The sequence below is a fragment of the Schistocerca cancellata genome, chromosome 4 (genome assembly GCF_023864275.1).
Source record: "Schistocerca cancellata isolate TAMUIC-IGC-003103 chromosome 4, iqSchCanc2.1, whole genome shotgun sequence".
In the NCBI taxonomy this organism is placed as follows: Eukaryota; Metazoa; Arthropoda; class Insecta; order Orthoptera; family Acrididae; genus Schistocerca; species Schistocerca cancellata.
The window spans coordinates 701,862,704-701,878,844 of NC_064629.1; the positions used below are offsets into that span (position 1 = coordinate 701,862,704).

The 16,141-nt window shown below is 44.4% G+C and overlaps 1 protein-coding gene across 2 annotated transcripts in view; it reads right to left on the minus strand.

The window, feature by feature from the left end:
- Window positions 1-16,141, minus strand: part of LOC126184867 (uncharacterized) — a 516,759-nt gene that overhangs the window by 141,023 nt on the left and 359,595 nt on the right. For both annotated transcript variants that reach the window (XM_049927486.1, XM_049927487.1), the window contains one exon: window positions 10,978-11,165. In XM_049927486.1, coding sequence (XP_049783443.1) covers window positions 10,978-11,165 — 188 coding nt within the window. The remainder of the gene's footprint in view (window positions 1-10,977; window positions 11,166-16,141) is intronic.

Here is a 16,141-nt window from a genome sequence, read left to right on the forward strand (position 1 = left end):
CTAGAAGACCTAGATTTTGCAGAAGACCTTTGCCTTCTATCCCACAGCCTCAAAGACATGAAAGAGAAGCTGGAAGATCTGAAATCTGCAGCGAAGGAACTTGCTTGAAAATTAACGCCCAAAAAACTACAGACATGCGGGCAAATGATAACAGCACTGCAGAGCTTAAGCTTGGGAGCCAGATAATTGAAAAGGTGGATAAGTTTTGCTACCTTTGAAGCACGATTACACCAGATGGCGGTGCAACAGAGGACATTAACAGCCGCATCAACAAAGTAAGAGGAGTTTTTACAACTCTGCGCTCTATCAGGAGATCGAAGGAAATATCACTGAGGACCAAATTGCGGATATTTGAAAGTAATGTAAAATCTGTGCTCCTTTATGGATGTGAAACATGGAAAGTGACAGAACAGTTAATCCACAAGCTGCAGAAATTCAACAACAGATGCCTGAGGAACATCCAGGGCATACGGTGGCCAAATGTCATCTCTAACGAAACTCCTTTGGAAAGAACAAACCAGAAGCAAATTGAGCTGCAAATCAGAAGCAAGAAGTGGAGATGGTTAGGACATACTCTTAGAAGACCAAATGAACATATTGCGAGAGAAGCACTTGACTGGATCCCGCAAGGACGACGGAGACGAGGCAGGCCCAAAATGACATGGAGACGGTCAGTTGAAGCAGAAGGCCATCAACAAGGAATAGGATGGGAAGAAATGAAGATACTAGCAGAAGACAGAACAAGATGGCGATCCCTTGTTGCAGCCCTATGCTCCACATAAGGAGTTAAAGGAATTAATAATAATAAATAATAACTAAGTGGCCTTGTAAACGACCGGCGGACGACATGTCAAGTTGTTGGTGTCACGGAACGACAAGCTTCAGCTATGAGTTGCTCTGCTTCCCTAAAACTACTTGTTTCTTGAAGTCATTGCTCAGAGTATGAAAATGTAATGGCTGGTGGGGCTCGTAACCATGATATCACATGGTGAAAGCCACAGATGGTTTATTTGCATTGTGTCGGGATTCGCCGAGTATCAGCAACACGTCAACGTACTCGCCAGATGTGTATGCCATGTTATGTTTATTCTTCGTCAGTATCCGTGGCAGATGGAACGTCGGTTGCGAGTGGACTCCGATCGGCTTTGTAAAGGTGCATCTACAGTCTAACCGAACATGACTTTAAACAGAACATCGAGGAATTATTTCGCTCCGTGACACCACGAGCTTTACATCTCGTCCGCAGGTGGTTGAGAAGACACGTTGAGTTGAGCGTTCAGGAAAATCGGCACTCGTTTGAACACTTCGCTTAAATGAACATTCCGCTACTAGAGCATCCATCTGAACTCAGTTAATTACGTACAGCATGTTGCATCCACCTGTAAAACTTTAAACGATTGTATCTTCCTAGCTAAAACTGAGAGAAATTTGATTTGAATTGATTTGGTTCAAAAATGGTTCAAATGGCTCTGAGCACTATGGGACTCAACTGCTGTGGTCATAAGTCCCCTAGAACTTAGAACTACTTAAACCTAACTAACCTAAGGACAGCACACAACACCCAGCCATCACGAGGCAGAGAAAATCTCTGGCCCCGCATGGAATCGAACCCGGGAACCCGGGCGTGGGAAGCGAGAACGCTACCGCACGACCACGAGATGCGGGCTGAATTGATTTGTACACGGTCGGTTTAAACACGTTAGTAACATGACAGGAAAAAATAATGTTGCGTTTAAAAACTTATGAATCGTTTCTGTAAGTCTCTGGAAAATACACTCATGGAAATTGAAATAAGAACACCGTGAATTCATTGTCCCAGGAAGGGGAAACTTTATTGACACATTCCTGGGGTCAGATACATCACATGATCACAATGACAGAACCACAGGCACATAGACACAGGCAACAGAGCATGCACAATGTCGGCACTAGTACAGTGTATATCCACCTTTCGCAGCAATGCAGGCTGCTATTCTCCCATGGAGACGATCGTAGAGATGCTGGATGTAGTCCTGTGGAACGGCTTGCCATGCCATTTCCACCTGGCGCCTCAGTTGGACCAGCGTTCGTGCTGGACGTGCAGACCGCGTGAGACGACGCTTCATCCAGTCCCAAACATGCTCAATGGGGGACAGATCCGGAGATCTTGCTGGCCAGGGTATTTGACTTACACCTTCTAGAGCACGTTGGGTGGCACGGGATACATGCGGACGTGCATTGTCCTGTTGGAACAGCAAGTTCCCTTGCCGGTCTAGGAATGGTAGAACGATGGGTTCGATGACGGTTTGGATGTACCGTGCACTATTCAGTGTCCCCTCGACGATCACCAGTGGTGTACGGCCAGTGTAGGAGATCGCTCCCCACACCATGACGCCGGGTGTTGGCCCTGTGTGCCTCGGTCGTATGCAGTACTGATTGTGGCGCTCACCTGCACGGCGCCAAACACGCATACGAACATCATTGGCACCAAGGCAGAAGCGACTCTCATCGCTGAAGACGACACGTCTCCATTCGTCCCTCCATTCACGCCTGTCGCGACACCACTGGAGGCGGGCTGCACGATGTTGGGGCGTGAGCGGAAGACGGCCTAACGGCGTGCGGGACCGTAGCCCAGCTTCATGGAGACGGTTGCGAATGGTCCTCGCCGATACCCCAGGAGCAACAGTGTCCCTAATTTGCTGGGAAGTGGCGGTGCGGTCCCCTACGGCACTGCGTAGGATCCTACGGTCTTGGCGTGCATCCGTGCGTCGCTGCGGTCCGGTACCATGTCGACGGGCACGTGCACCTTCCGCCGACCACTGGCGACAACATCGATGTACTGTGGAGCCCTCACGCCCCACGTGTTGAGCAATTCGGGGATACGTCCACCCGGCCTCCCGCATGCCCACTATACGCCCTCGCTCAAAGTCCGTCAACTGCACATACGGTTCACGTCCACGCTGTCGCGGCATGCTACCAGTGTTAAAGACTGCGATGGAGCTCCGTATGCCACGGCAAACTGGCTAACACTGACGGCGGCGGTGCACAAATGCTGCGCAGCTAGCGCCATTCGACGGCCAACACCGCGGTTCCTGGTGTGTCCGCTGTGCCGTGCGTGTGATCATTGCTTGTACGGCCCTCTCGCAGTGTCCGGAGCAAGTATGGTGGGTCTGACACACCGGTGTCAATGTGTTCTTTTTTCCATTTCCAGGAGTGTATGTAAATAAACTATGTTCATAAGTCCGCAGAAAGAGTAACATTTCTTACGTTTATCTATCTAAATATTCCTTTACTTACTATTTTGTAAGTTACAGAGAAATATACCTATCTCAAAAGCCCTGTATGTAAGCACGTAGTGCACTTCTAAATCTACATCTGTACTCCATAAGTCACCTTGTGGTGTGGCGGAGGGTACTTTGTGTAGCACTGTCACTTCCTTCTTTTCCTGTTCCTGTTGTTAATGGTTCACGGGAAGAACGATTGCTGTTAAGCGTTCGTGTAAACTCGAATTCCTCTAATTTTACATCCATACTCTTTCGCAGTATATGAGGACCATACGCTCTCCAATATTTGACAGTAAATCACACCGCGATGCAGAACGCCTCTCTTGCAGCGTCTGCCGCTGGAATTGGCTGAGCATCTCCGTGACGCCTTCGCACTTTCTAAATAACCTGTAACGAAACACTCTGTTTTTCTTCTCTGTTTCTTCTATCAGTTCTATCTGGTACGGATCCAAGACTGACGAGCAATATTCAAGCGTTAGTCGAAGATGGTTTTGTAAGCTACGTCCTTTGAGCATGGACCAGACTTTCTTAATGAATCTCAGTTCGGCATCTACCTTAGCTGCTATTAATTTTATGTGGTAGTTCCACCTTAAATCGCTCCATACACATACTCCTAAATATCTTATGGATGTGACTGCTTCAGGTGATCCTTCTGCAATCCTTTAACCATACAGTACCGGATCTTTGTACTGGTTTACGTGTAATGCGCTACACTTGTTTATGCTGAGTGTCAGCTGCCAATCCCTGCACTAAGTGTCGATTCTCTGCAGGTCTCCCTACATTTCACAACAGTTTTCTAGCGTTACACTGATCTACCAGAACATTATGACCACCTACCTTATAGCAAGTATTTATACCTTTGCCACAGATAAAGCGGCGACGCGTCATGAAATGGAAGCAATAAGGCCTTGGTAGCTCGCTGGAGGGAATTGGCACCCCATTTGAATAGACATGTCACCTAATTCTCGTAAATTCTGGGGCGGGGGCCGATGAACTCTGACGCCACAGTCAATCAAATCCCAGATGTGTGCGACAGGGTTCAGATATGGCGAGTTGGGGGGCCAGCACACCAGTTCGAAATCGCCACTGTGTTTCTCGTACCACTCCATCACACTCCTGTCCTTGTGACATGGCGCATTATTTTGCTGAAAAATGCCACTGCCGCCAGGAAACATGATCGTCATGAAGCGGTGTACGTGGTCTGCAACCAATGTACGATACTCGCAAGCCGTCATAGTGCCTTTCACGAGCTCCATTAGACCCATGGATGCCCACATGAATGTTCCCCAGAGCATAATGGAGCCGCCGCCACCTTGTCTACGTCCCGCAGAATAGGTGTCAAGGATATATTACCCTGTTTTAACATTGGCATGATGAAGAACGTATCGGGATTCATCAGATCATGCAACGCTCTGCTACTGCGTCAACGTCCAGTGCCGATGGTCACGTGCCCATTTCAATCGTAGATGCCGCTGTCATGGTATTAGCATTGGCACATGCATGGTTCGTTGGCTTCAGATGCCCATCGTTAGGAGTGTTCGGTGCACTGTGTGTTCAGACGCAATTGTACTCTGCCCAGCATTAAAATCAGATGTTAGTTTTGCCATAGTTCGCCGTCTGCCCTGTTTTACCAGTTTTCCGAGCCTACGACGTCCGACATCTGTAATGAGGGGTGGCCGCCCAACCGCACGACGTCTGGACGTGGTTTCGCCTTGGTTTTGCCACGTCTTGAAGACATTCATCACAGCACTCCTCGAATATCCGACAAGTCGTGCAGTTTCTGAAATGCTCGTGTCGAGCCTCTGGGCCGTCACAATCTGCCTTCGGTCAAACGCAGATAGATTGTGTGCCTTTCCCTTCTACACATGGCTAGCATGTTCACTGATATTACATGCAACGTGCGTGTGTCTGACTAGTAGGCATTCCTCACCAGGTGACGCTGCTATCCCCTGGATGGGTTTATATCGATAGCATGTCGGTGGTCATATGTTCTGGCTGATCAGTATATATTTTGCTCGAGTATCATGTCGTTTTTGGAAACCCAGAATCTACTATGTACGAATCAACATGGATTCCGGAAACAGCGATCGTGTGAGACCCAACTCGCTTTATTTGTTCATGAGACCCAGAAAATATTAGATACAGGCTCCCAGGTAGATGCTATTTTCCTTGACTTCCGGAAGGCGTTCGATACAGTTCCGCACTGTCGCCTGATAAACAAAGTAAGAGCGTACGGAATATCAGACCAGCTGTGTGGCTGGATTGAAGAGTTTTTAGCAAACAGAACACAGCATGTTGTTATCAATGGAGAGACGTCTACAGACGTTAAAGTAACCTCTGGCGTGCCACAGGGGAGTGTTAAGGGACCATTGCTTTTCACAATATATATAAATGACCTATTAGATAGTGTCGGATGTTCCATGCGGCTTTTCGCGGATGATGCTGTAATATACAGAGAAGTTGCAGCATTAGAGAATTGTAGCGAAATGCAGGAAGATCTGCAGCGGATAGGCACTTGGTGCAGGGAGTGGCAACTGACCCTTAACTTAGACAAATGTAATGTATTGCGAATACATAGAAAGAAGGATCCTTTATTGTATGATTATATGATAGCAGAACAAACACTGGTAGCAGTTACTTCTGTAAAATATCTGGGAGTATGCGTGCGGAACGATTTGAAGTGGAATGATCATATAAAATTAATTGTTGGTAAGGCGGGTACCAGGTTGAGATTCATTGGGAGAGTCCTTAGAAAATGTAGTCTATCAACAAAGGAGGTGGCTTACAAAACACTCGTTCGACTTATACTTGAGTATTGCGCATCAGTGTGGGATCCGTACCAGATCGGGTTGACGGAGGAGATAGAGAAGATCCAAAGAAGAGCGGCGCGTTTCGTCACAGGGTTATTTGGTAACCGTGATAGCGTTACGGAGATGTTTAACAAGCTCAAGTGGCAGACAATGCAAGAGAGGCGCTCTGCATCGCGGTGTAGCTTGCTCGCCAGGTTTCGAGAGGGTGCGTTTCTGGATGAGGTATCGAATATATTGCTTCCCCCTACTTATACCTCCCGAGGAGATGACGAATGTAAAATTAGAGAGATTAGAGCGCGCACGGAGGCTTTCAGACAGTCGTTCTTCCCGCGAACCATACGCGACTGGAACAGGAAAGGGAGGTAATGGCAGTGGCACGTAAAGTGCCCTCCGCCACACACCGTTGGGTGGCTTGCGGAGTATAAATGTAGATGTAGAACAGCATCATCAGTGTAATGCCTCATGGACTACCGACGTTATCCACTTGGTCACTTACATATACCGTACAAAGTAATCGTGCACTAGCACTCCATTAGGGTACATTCGAAATTACTTTTACGTCTGAAGACTTCTTTCTGTTGTGAATGACATTCTGTGTTCCGTTTGCTAGAAACTCTTGAGTCCAGTCGGAGTCTGATGTTCTGTACGCTTGTATGTTGTTCATTAGGCGTCAGAGCGGGAGCTGTATCGAACACCATTCGGAATTAAAGGAACACGCAATCAAACAGGGCGCCTGTATTTACGGTTTCCTGGGTCTCGTGGATGAACAGAGCGGGCTGAAATTCTCACGATCGTTGTTTTCGGAACCCATTTTGACGTTGGTTGCGTGGTGTCTTCGTGGTATTGCAGTTTTAATAGTTAGCAGTGCAAACGATTATATAATGCAATATAGTGTACACTACAGATTAAAATGGTGGCTGCTGTGTTTGGAGACGAAGCTGGAAGGCGCACGGTAGGTAGCAGCTATAGTGCGCGTCATTTACGACAGCGGCCGAGTTTAGGTTCGTTCTGCGCATCTGACGTCACAAAACACAGTCAGCCCATGAACAGAGAACGACGTTGCCAGAGCTCGACTGCAGTGCAGAGCACGGACGAGTGGCTTCAGTTTTAGAAACGTTCAGTCATAAATAAAGTAATTGACCAAAAGCAATGTCTTGATAGCAGACTTTCTTTTATACCAATTGCTTCATATTCTATTAATTAATTAAACCAAACAAGCGATAAGCCTCCTAATTCAGGCGATATCAAGGGAAGGTGTTTGTATCATTCTCACGAACCGCTTTTTCGCAATAAAGAACAGCAGTAATTGTTTATTTCCTATTGTGCTTCGACGAAACGTGAATAATTCATAGTCATACTAACAGTGTTTGTTGGTATTTTGCGTCATGTTTTGAAGTCCTCCAGTAGTTCATTTGAATAAGAAGCTGTGTTAGCGTAATGGTTAAGGTGTTTGGCTGCTACGCAAAAGGTTCTGAGTTCAAATGTTGTTCGCTGCTTAATACTTTCTTTATTTAAAAACAATATCGAAGTGTCTTACTTCATGAATTTTATTCGTTTGAATGTAATTTTTTGAAATTTCTAGTGCTTTGTCTCTTCATTATAATCATAATAAGTTTTCGGTTTTTCTAATTTTGTCCTGCAATTTATCTTTTCACAGCAATTAAAAACAATGAAAAGGCACACGTACAATATTCATGTTATCTGTTTTGTTTGTATATCTTCTCTTCCGCAGTCGCTGTTCTACTATTCATATTGAGATATATTCTTTGCGACAGTATTAAAAGTATTATTTAGAGCAGAATTTCTGCTCGTACGTTGCCGAGCTACTTGATTGTCTGACGCAATTCTTTGCTTCGATGCTTTGGCAACATCATCACATTCAATGTATTTGTCAACTGATCTACGTTTTGGCAAGCATTTGCTGTCCGTTGTGACAAACACCAATTGTTTGCGCACTGCGCCTCACTGACAATATATTTTAGTTTCTATGTTTTATTACGTCCACAATTCAGTTTTGTGTACTTCGCCAATTTTGTTTTAATCAGAACTTTTTAGAAAAAAGCGAAATGACTCTGGTATAAATAAAAATTTTATTACAGTCGCGAAAGACGGAATATTTCTCAATATTACACACAACACCTATATGGTACTTAAATTAAATGAGATATTGTTATACAGTAAATTTTATATGAAATTTGGTTATCTTGTCCTCATTTCATTATCAAGATTGTGGCAACTAAAATCGACCATAGGGAAAGTGTTGTGTACGTAGTTCCGCGTAGTCAGCACGTACACAACTTTCCCTCTAGAACGCGCCCCGCTAAGCACAACAGCGCAGGCGCAGCGCTCGTCTGTCTCCGCACTACGAGACGGACCAAATTCTGCTTCCGCCGATCCGTGTATTAATATGTAACGCAGCCAATGAGATTGCTGCTAAACTAGAACCTTTTCTCCTCGCGGATCACACTCGAGCAGTGATACATGAACGCACGAGGTATTATAACGAGTGTACAGACCTCCGATTAGTCAGTCTGCATTTGTCTGCACCAGTCTGAACCAGTCTACATTTGTCTGTACCAGTCTACAGTCAAGTTTCAGTCTGGGCCTAATAAGATTACCATATTCCTGTACATAGCCATGAAGATACATGTATAGACACTTTTGTCAAGTATCAGAGATATATGTGAGAATAAGATTAACGTACCAATACCAAAGGAGTTTCAGATTGTCAATTGTAAATAGCATCCAGAACCAAGTTATTAACGTACCAATACCAAAGGAATTTCAGATTGTCAATTGTAAATAGCATCCAGAACCAAGTTAAGTAATTTTTACGCTTGTTATTATTTTAATAAATGCTGTGAAAATTAATCAAGTTCTGTTTAAAGTTAGTCACCGTCAATCTGCTACTCTAAGCGTGCAAGTGGCATTTCTATCGTCTGACCTAACAGCAGAAGATAAACACGCTACGATAAGACCACTAGACATATTGCTGACACTCGCCTACTTCGTTAGAGCGTCAAGTCAAATAATCTGATGGTGTGTGTACTGAAGGTCTTACAGTACGCACACCACAGAAAGTATACGCTATGGACTTTTACCTCTGCAAACTCTTCAAAATTTCGTGCAATGGTTTACTACATTTAATGCTGCACAATAACTGAGCTGAACATCGAAACTAAATTAAGTCATTTATGGGGGGAAGGTATCAGTCAAGAAGATGTGTAAAAATCAAATTTTTGGGCCAAATAATTTTTTTGAAATCGAATGATAAGCGTGTCAAAGCAGTCGGAACACCACGTGTCAGCACAGGCGAGCAGCGCAGTGATGAAAAAATCGCGCACAGCGCGGAATGTGGGGAGCACGTCTCTGTAGCAGCGAAAGGGTTAATGCGGCCGAGGTGGCTTTACGAGGTGCATTCAAGTTCTAAGGCCTCCGATTTTTTTTCTAATTAACTACTCACCCGAAATCGATGAAACTGGCGTTACTTCTCGACGTAATCGCTCTGCAAACGTACACATTTTTCACAACGCTGACGCCATCATTCCATGGCAGCGGCGAATGCTTCTTTAGGAGTCTGTTTTGACCACTGGAAAATCGCTGAGGCAATAGCAGCACGGCTGGTGAATGTGCGGCCACAAAGAGTGTCTTTCATTGTTGAAAAAAGCCAAAAGTCACTAGGAGCCAGGTCAGGTGAGTAGGGAGCGTGAGGAATCACTTCAAAGTTGTTATCACGAATAAACTGTTGCGTAACGTTAGCTCGATGTGTGGGTGTGTTGTCTTGGTGTAACAGCACATGCACAGCCCTTCCTGGACGTTTTTGCTGCAGTGCAGGAAGGAATTTGTTCTTCAAAACATTTTCGTAGGATGCACCTGTTACCGTAGTGCCCTTTGGAACGCAATGGGTAAGGATTACGCCATCGCTGTCCCAGAACATGGACACCATCATTTTTTCAGCACTGGCGGTTACCCGAAATTTTTTTGGTGGCGGTGAATCTGTGTGCTTCCATTGAGCTGACTGGCGCTTTGTTTCTGGATTGAAAAATGGCATCCACATCTCATCCATTGTCACAACCGACGAAAAGAAAGTCCCATTCGTGCTGTCGTTGCGCGTCAACATTGCTTAGCAACATGCCACACGGGCAGCCATGTGGTCGTCTGTCAGCATTCGTGGCACCCACCTGGATGACACTTTTCGCATTTTCAGGTCGTCATGCAGGATTGTGTGCACAGAACCCACAGAAATGCCAACTCTGGAGGCGATCTGTTCAACAGTCATTCGGCGATCCCCCAAAACAGTTCTCTCCACTTTCTCGATCATGTCGTCAGACCGGCTTGTGCGAGCCCGAGGTTGTTTCGGTTTGTTGTCACACAATGTTCTGCCTTCATTAAACTGTCGCATCCACGAACGCACTTTCGACACATCCATAACTCCATCACCACATGTCTCCTTCAACTGTCGACGAATTTCAATTGGTTTCACACCACGCAAATTCAGAAAACGAATGACTGCATGCTGTTCAAGTAAGGAAAACGTCGCCATTTTAAGTATTTAAAACAGTTCTCATTCTCGCCGCTGGCGGTAAAATTCCATCTGCCGTATGGTGCTGCCATCTCTGGGACGTATTGACAATGAACGCGGCCTCATTTTAAAACAATGTGCATGTTTCTATCTCTTTCCAGTCCGGAGAAAAAAAAATCGGAGGCCTTAGAACTTGAATGCACCTCGTACTTCATAAACTGCGCTCCCCCCTAAACGTAAGTTTGAGAACTATACTATACTATGGCGCTGCTTCTCTTGGCGCGTGCGTCGCTTGAAACTGGCAACGCAGCAATCTCCCGCGTCTGAGCGGGCATGCGCGATCCGCCAAGATAAAAGAATTCAACTATAGTACTGTACTGACCTCGAGGCGGCAGGTCCTGTGGCGGGTACTGAGGCGGGTAGGGGTACACGTCGACGGGCGGCGTGGGCGGCGGGTCGGTGCAGGCTGCCCCGGTCTCGCGCTGGTAGGCGCTGAAGCGCACGTCTCGCAGCAGCCGCAGCTCCGGCGGCCTCGCAGACGACAGCTCGCACACGCCGCCATCAACCCTCCTGGCACACACAGCACGTATCACAGAGGCAAATGCTTGGTCACCGCTCCGCATCAGTCTCTATCACTAAACATCAGCTGCATCTAAGAGATCCGAGACAAAACAAAGGATACTTAAGCTTCAAATATTCCGTGTGCTGCTTACCGACATGTGTAACCGTACTGCTGTGCTGTTTGTTTATTTATTCGTGTGAAAATAATCAAACTTCAGCATACAAGATACTTAGGTATACATACGCAACAGCACTTATAAACTTACTGGTAATTTAAAATTTGAAGACATTTGTACATCTTCCAGGACATAGTCTACATTGATGTAGGCTAGGGCTTTTCTCAAGGACGCAGATTTACCAGTGGGTGTCGCCAAGAAATTGACACCTCAAGGACCTGTACCGCGAAGACTTTATGGACTCCCTAAAGTCCACAAAGAAGGAGTGTCGTTACGCCCAATTGTCAGCAACATTAGGTCACCTACATATTTGCTGACCAAATAACTGGCAGAAATACTAAGCTCTAACGTAGGTAAATGTCCTCATCACATTCGGAATTCTATGGATTTCGTAAAACGTCTCGAGAACTTCAAGCTGAAAGACTCAGATAACCTGGTGAGTTTTGACGTTGTCTCGTTATTCACCAGGGTGCCTCTTCAAGAGTCAGTTGAGCTCATTGCACAGAAATCTGATGCTGTGGCCTTCTCCACCAGACATGACGGCGCCTAGAGTATCAGCAACCAAACTGACAGCCTGCAGCCGCGGGTTGCCCTCTTCGCAATCACACCGAAGCACTACACAACCGACAGGCAATATTGATGAACGGCCACAACAACAACAACAACAACAACACAGCAATGACACCAGCGGCCACCAGAGGCCACTACCGGCCCACATAAACATAAGGAAGAGGTCACTGCAGATTCTGAAACTATTTTCACATGTCAAACCACGTGATGGAAAACAGTTCCGAGGTACTCATCCGCCGAAGCGCTATAAAGGCCGGCGCTCGGCCACACATCGGCAGTTAATCGACCGCCAGCAGACGTGGATAGCTGCCGCCCCAGCATCCCAGCTTGGATCTTCTCGCTGATCTCTGGATTAGGCTTGGTATATCAGAGAAGTCTCTGGCGGAGACTAGTAGGAAATTATTTCAGTTGTTTTCTATATTATTCTTGTATGTAGTTGTGATTCGAAGACGGATCAGTGTTTTGTGTTGGTGTTATACTTGGAGAATTTGTTTTGGTTAATTGAACAGTCCAATAAACTGTTTCCGGGCTTTGATCGTTAGTTTCTTCTGCTCACGCAGACATATCATTTGACGAGAAGACGACCGACCTTTACAGGCACGTTCTGACCTCCACGTATTTTCTGTTTAATGGAGAATATTATGAGCAAACAGAAAGAGTCGCAATGGGGAGCCCACTTTCGCCTGTGGTCGCGAATTTCTATACTGAGTACTTTGAGGAGGAAGCTTTGGTGTCATCCAAATGGAAACCTACTTGTTTTCCACATTATGTTAATGACACATCGTGATATGGCCCCATGGAAGGGACAAGTTCCTAGACTGCCTTACACACCTGAACTCCATACATCCGAATATCTAATTCACTACGGAGACCGAAGCAGAAGGAAGTTTACCATTTCTGGACGTCATGGTCAAAGGAAGAGCGGATGGCATCCTGGGCTATGGGATATACAGAAAGAAAATGCACACCGACCTGTATTTGCAAGCAAATAGCTGCCACCACCCTTCGCAGAGGAATGGGGTACTAAAAACACTGGTGCACAGGGTGCGCACCATCTCGGACGAAGAGAGTCAGAGAGTCTGCCCCATGAGCTGGAACACCTCAAAACTGTATTTCGGAAAAACGGGTACTCGGAATGGCAGATCAGATGCGCTCTCCGCCCCACCTCTACAGTACAGCGTGTGGAGATGGACGAAGTCACGGAGGAAGAGATAGCCACCGCCTATATACCGTATACTGGCGTAGTATCGTGGAAAATTTATTTATTTATTTATTGTTCCGTGGGACCAAATTAAGGAGAAGTCTCCATGGTCATGGAACGAGTCAATACATGAAATTTTAACACGATATTAGAAAGAGATAAAATGAAATATAAAAAAAAAACATATTCATCTGACAAGTCGTAAGTTTAAATAAAGAAAATCAACAATGTAACACTGGAATTTGCTTAATTTTTCAGCTCTTCCAGGAGCTCCTAGACAGAATAGAAGGAGTGAGCCATGAGGAAACTCTTCAGTTTAGACTTAAAAGCGTTTGGGCTACTGCTAAGATTTTTGAGTTCTTGTGGTAGCTTATTGAAAATGGATGCAGCAGAATAGTACACTCCTTTCTGCACAAGACTCAAGGAAGTGCATTCCACATGCAGATTGGATGTCTGCCTAGTATTAACTGAGTGAAAGCTGCTAACTCTTGGGAATAGGCTAATATTGCTAACAACGAACGACATTAAAGAAAATTCATACTGTGAGGGCAATGTTAGAATTCCCAGACTATTGAATAGGGGTCGACAAGAGGTTCTCGAACTTACACCACATATAGCTCGAACAGCCCGTTTTTGAGCCAAAAATACCTTTTCTGAATCAGAAGAATTACCCCAAAAAATTATACCATACGACATAAGCGTATGAAAATATGCGAAGTAGACTACTTTTCGTGTTGAAGTGTCACTTATTTCAGATACTGTTCTAATGGTAAATAAAGCAGCATTTAGTTTCTGAACAAGATCCTGGACATGGGCTTTCCACAACAGCTTACTATCTATCCGAACGCCTAGGAACTTGAACTGTTCCGTCTCGCTTATAATATGCCCATTCTGTCTGATCAAAATATCGGTTATTGTTGAATTCTGAGTTAGAAACTGTAAAAACTGAGTCTTACTGTGATTTAGCATCAAATTATTTTCCACAAGCCACGAACTTATTTCATGAACTACATTATTTGATACTGTTTCAATATTACACACAAGATCCTTCATTACCAAGCTGGTGACATCAGCAAACAGAAATATTTATGAATCACCTGTAATACTAGAAGGCACATCATTTATATAAATAAGAAACGTGGCCCCAGCACCGACCCTTGGGGAACACCCCACTTAACAGTGCCTCATTGGGACTGAACATCACTACCACTCTCAATATTGCGGAGAATTACCTTCTGCTTTCTGTTCTTAAAGTAAGAGGAGAACCAATTGTAAGCTACTCCACGTACTCCATAATGGTCCAGCTTCTGCATTAATATTTTGTGGTAAACACAGTCAAAATCCTTCGTTAAATCAAAGAAAACAACTAGCGTTCGCAACCTTTTATTTAATCCATCCAAAACCTCACAGAGAAAAGAGAATATAGCATTTTCAGTTGTTAAACCATTTCTAAAACCAAACTAAACATTTGACAGCAAATTATGTGAATTTAAATGTATACACATTGTTGTAAATACAACCTTCTCGATAACTTTAGCAAACACCGAAGGCATAGAAATAGGTCTAAAATTGTCAACATTATCAATGTCTCCCTTTTTATAAAGTGGCTTCACTACCCAGTACTTTAATCGGTCAGGAAACCGACCACTCCTAAAGGAAAAGTTACAGATATGGCTATGTACTGGGCTAACGTACATAGAACAATACTTCAGTATTCTGCTAGATACCCCGTCACATCCATGAGAGTTCTTGGTCTTTAGTGATTTAATTATTAACTCAATCTCGCTCTTGTCAGTATCACGGAGGAGCATTTCAGGTAAGAGTCTCGGAACACTTTTTTTTAAGAGCGCTATATGATTCCCTGTTGGGACTAGGTTTCTATTTAGTTCACCCGCTATATTCAGAAAGTGATTATTAGATACTGTACATATATGCGACTTATCAGTAACACGGACATTCCCACTACGCACTGATTCTATATCCTCGACCTGTCTCTGCAGACCAGCCACTTCCTTTACGACTGACCATATGGTTTTAATTTTATCCTGAGACTTAGCTATTCTATCTGCATACCACATACTTTTTGCCTTCCTAATAACATTTTTAAGCACCTTACAGTACTGTTTGTAACGGGCTGCTGCATTTAGATTTTGACTGTTTCTAACGTTTTGATATAATTGCCACTTTGTTCTACAAGATATTCTTATCCCTCTAGTCAGCCACCCAGGCTGCCTGTTTGTGCTAGTACCCTGTTTTGAACGTTTTAACGGAATGAAACTTTCAAAGAGCACGAGAAAAGTCTTGAGAAAAGCATTATATTTATCGTCAACTGTATCAGCGCTATAAACATCTTGCCACTCTTGTTCCTTTATAAGGTTTACAAAGGTCTCTACAGCAACTGGATCAGCTTTGCTAAACAGCTGATGACTATATTTAACACGTGTTGCAGCAGAAAAATCCTTTACAGTTAAAACTTGTGCATCATGATCTGAAAGTCCATTTACCTTTTTGCTAATAGAATGCCCTTCTAGTAATGAGGAATGAACAAAAATGGTATCTATGGTTGTTCTACTGTTCCCTTGCACTCTCGTTGGAAAGAATATGGTTTATAAGATTATATGAATTAAGGAGGTCTACCAGCATCCTCTTCCTTACACAGTCACTTATACAATTAATATTGAAGTCACCACATATAACTAACTTTTGGATTTCCTATAAAGTGAACCAAGAACCGCATCTAGCTATAGCAAAAATGTTGTGAAATCGGAGTCTGGGGATCTATAAATAACAACAGTTAGAAGTTTAGCTCCATTAAATTTAACCACACCTGCACAACATTCAAACACCTTTTCAGTACAGTACTTTGAAACATCAGTTGACTCAAATGGGATGTCGTTTTTCACATACATGGCTACTCCCCCACACCGAAAAGAGCTCCTCGAAAAGCTGATAGCCAACCTGTATCCTGGTAAAGGAAGCCTCTGAATTATCTCCTTATTTAAAAAGTGTTCAGATATACCAATAATTTCAGAGTCAAC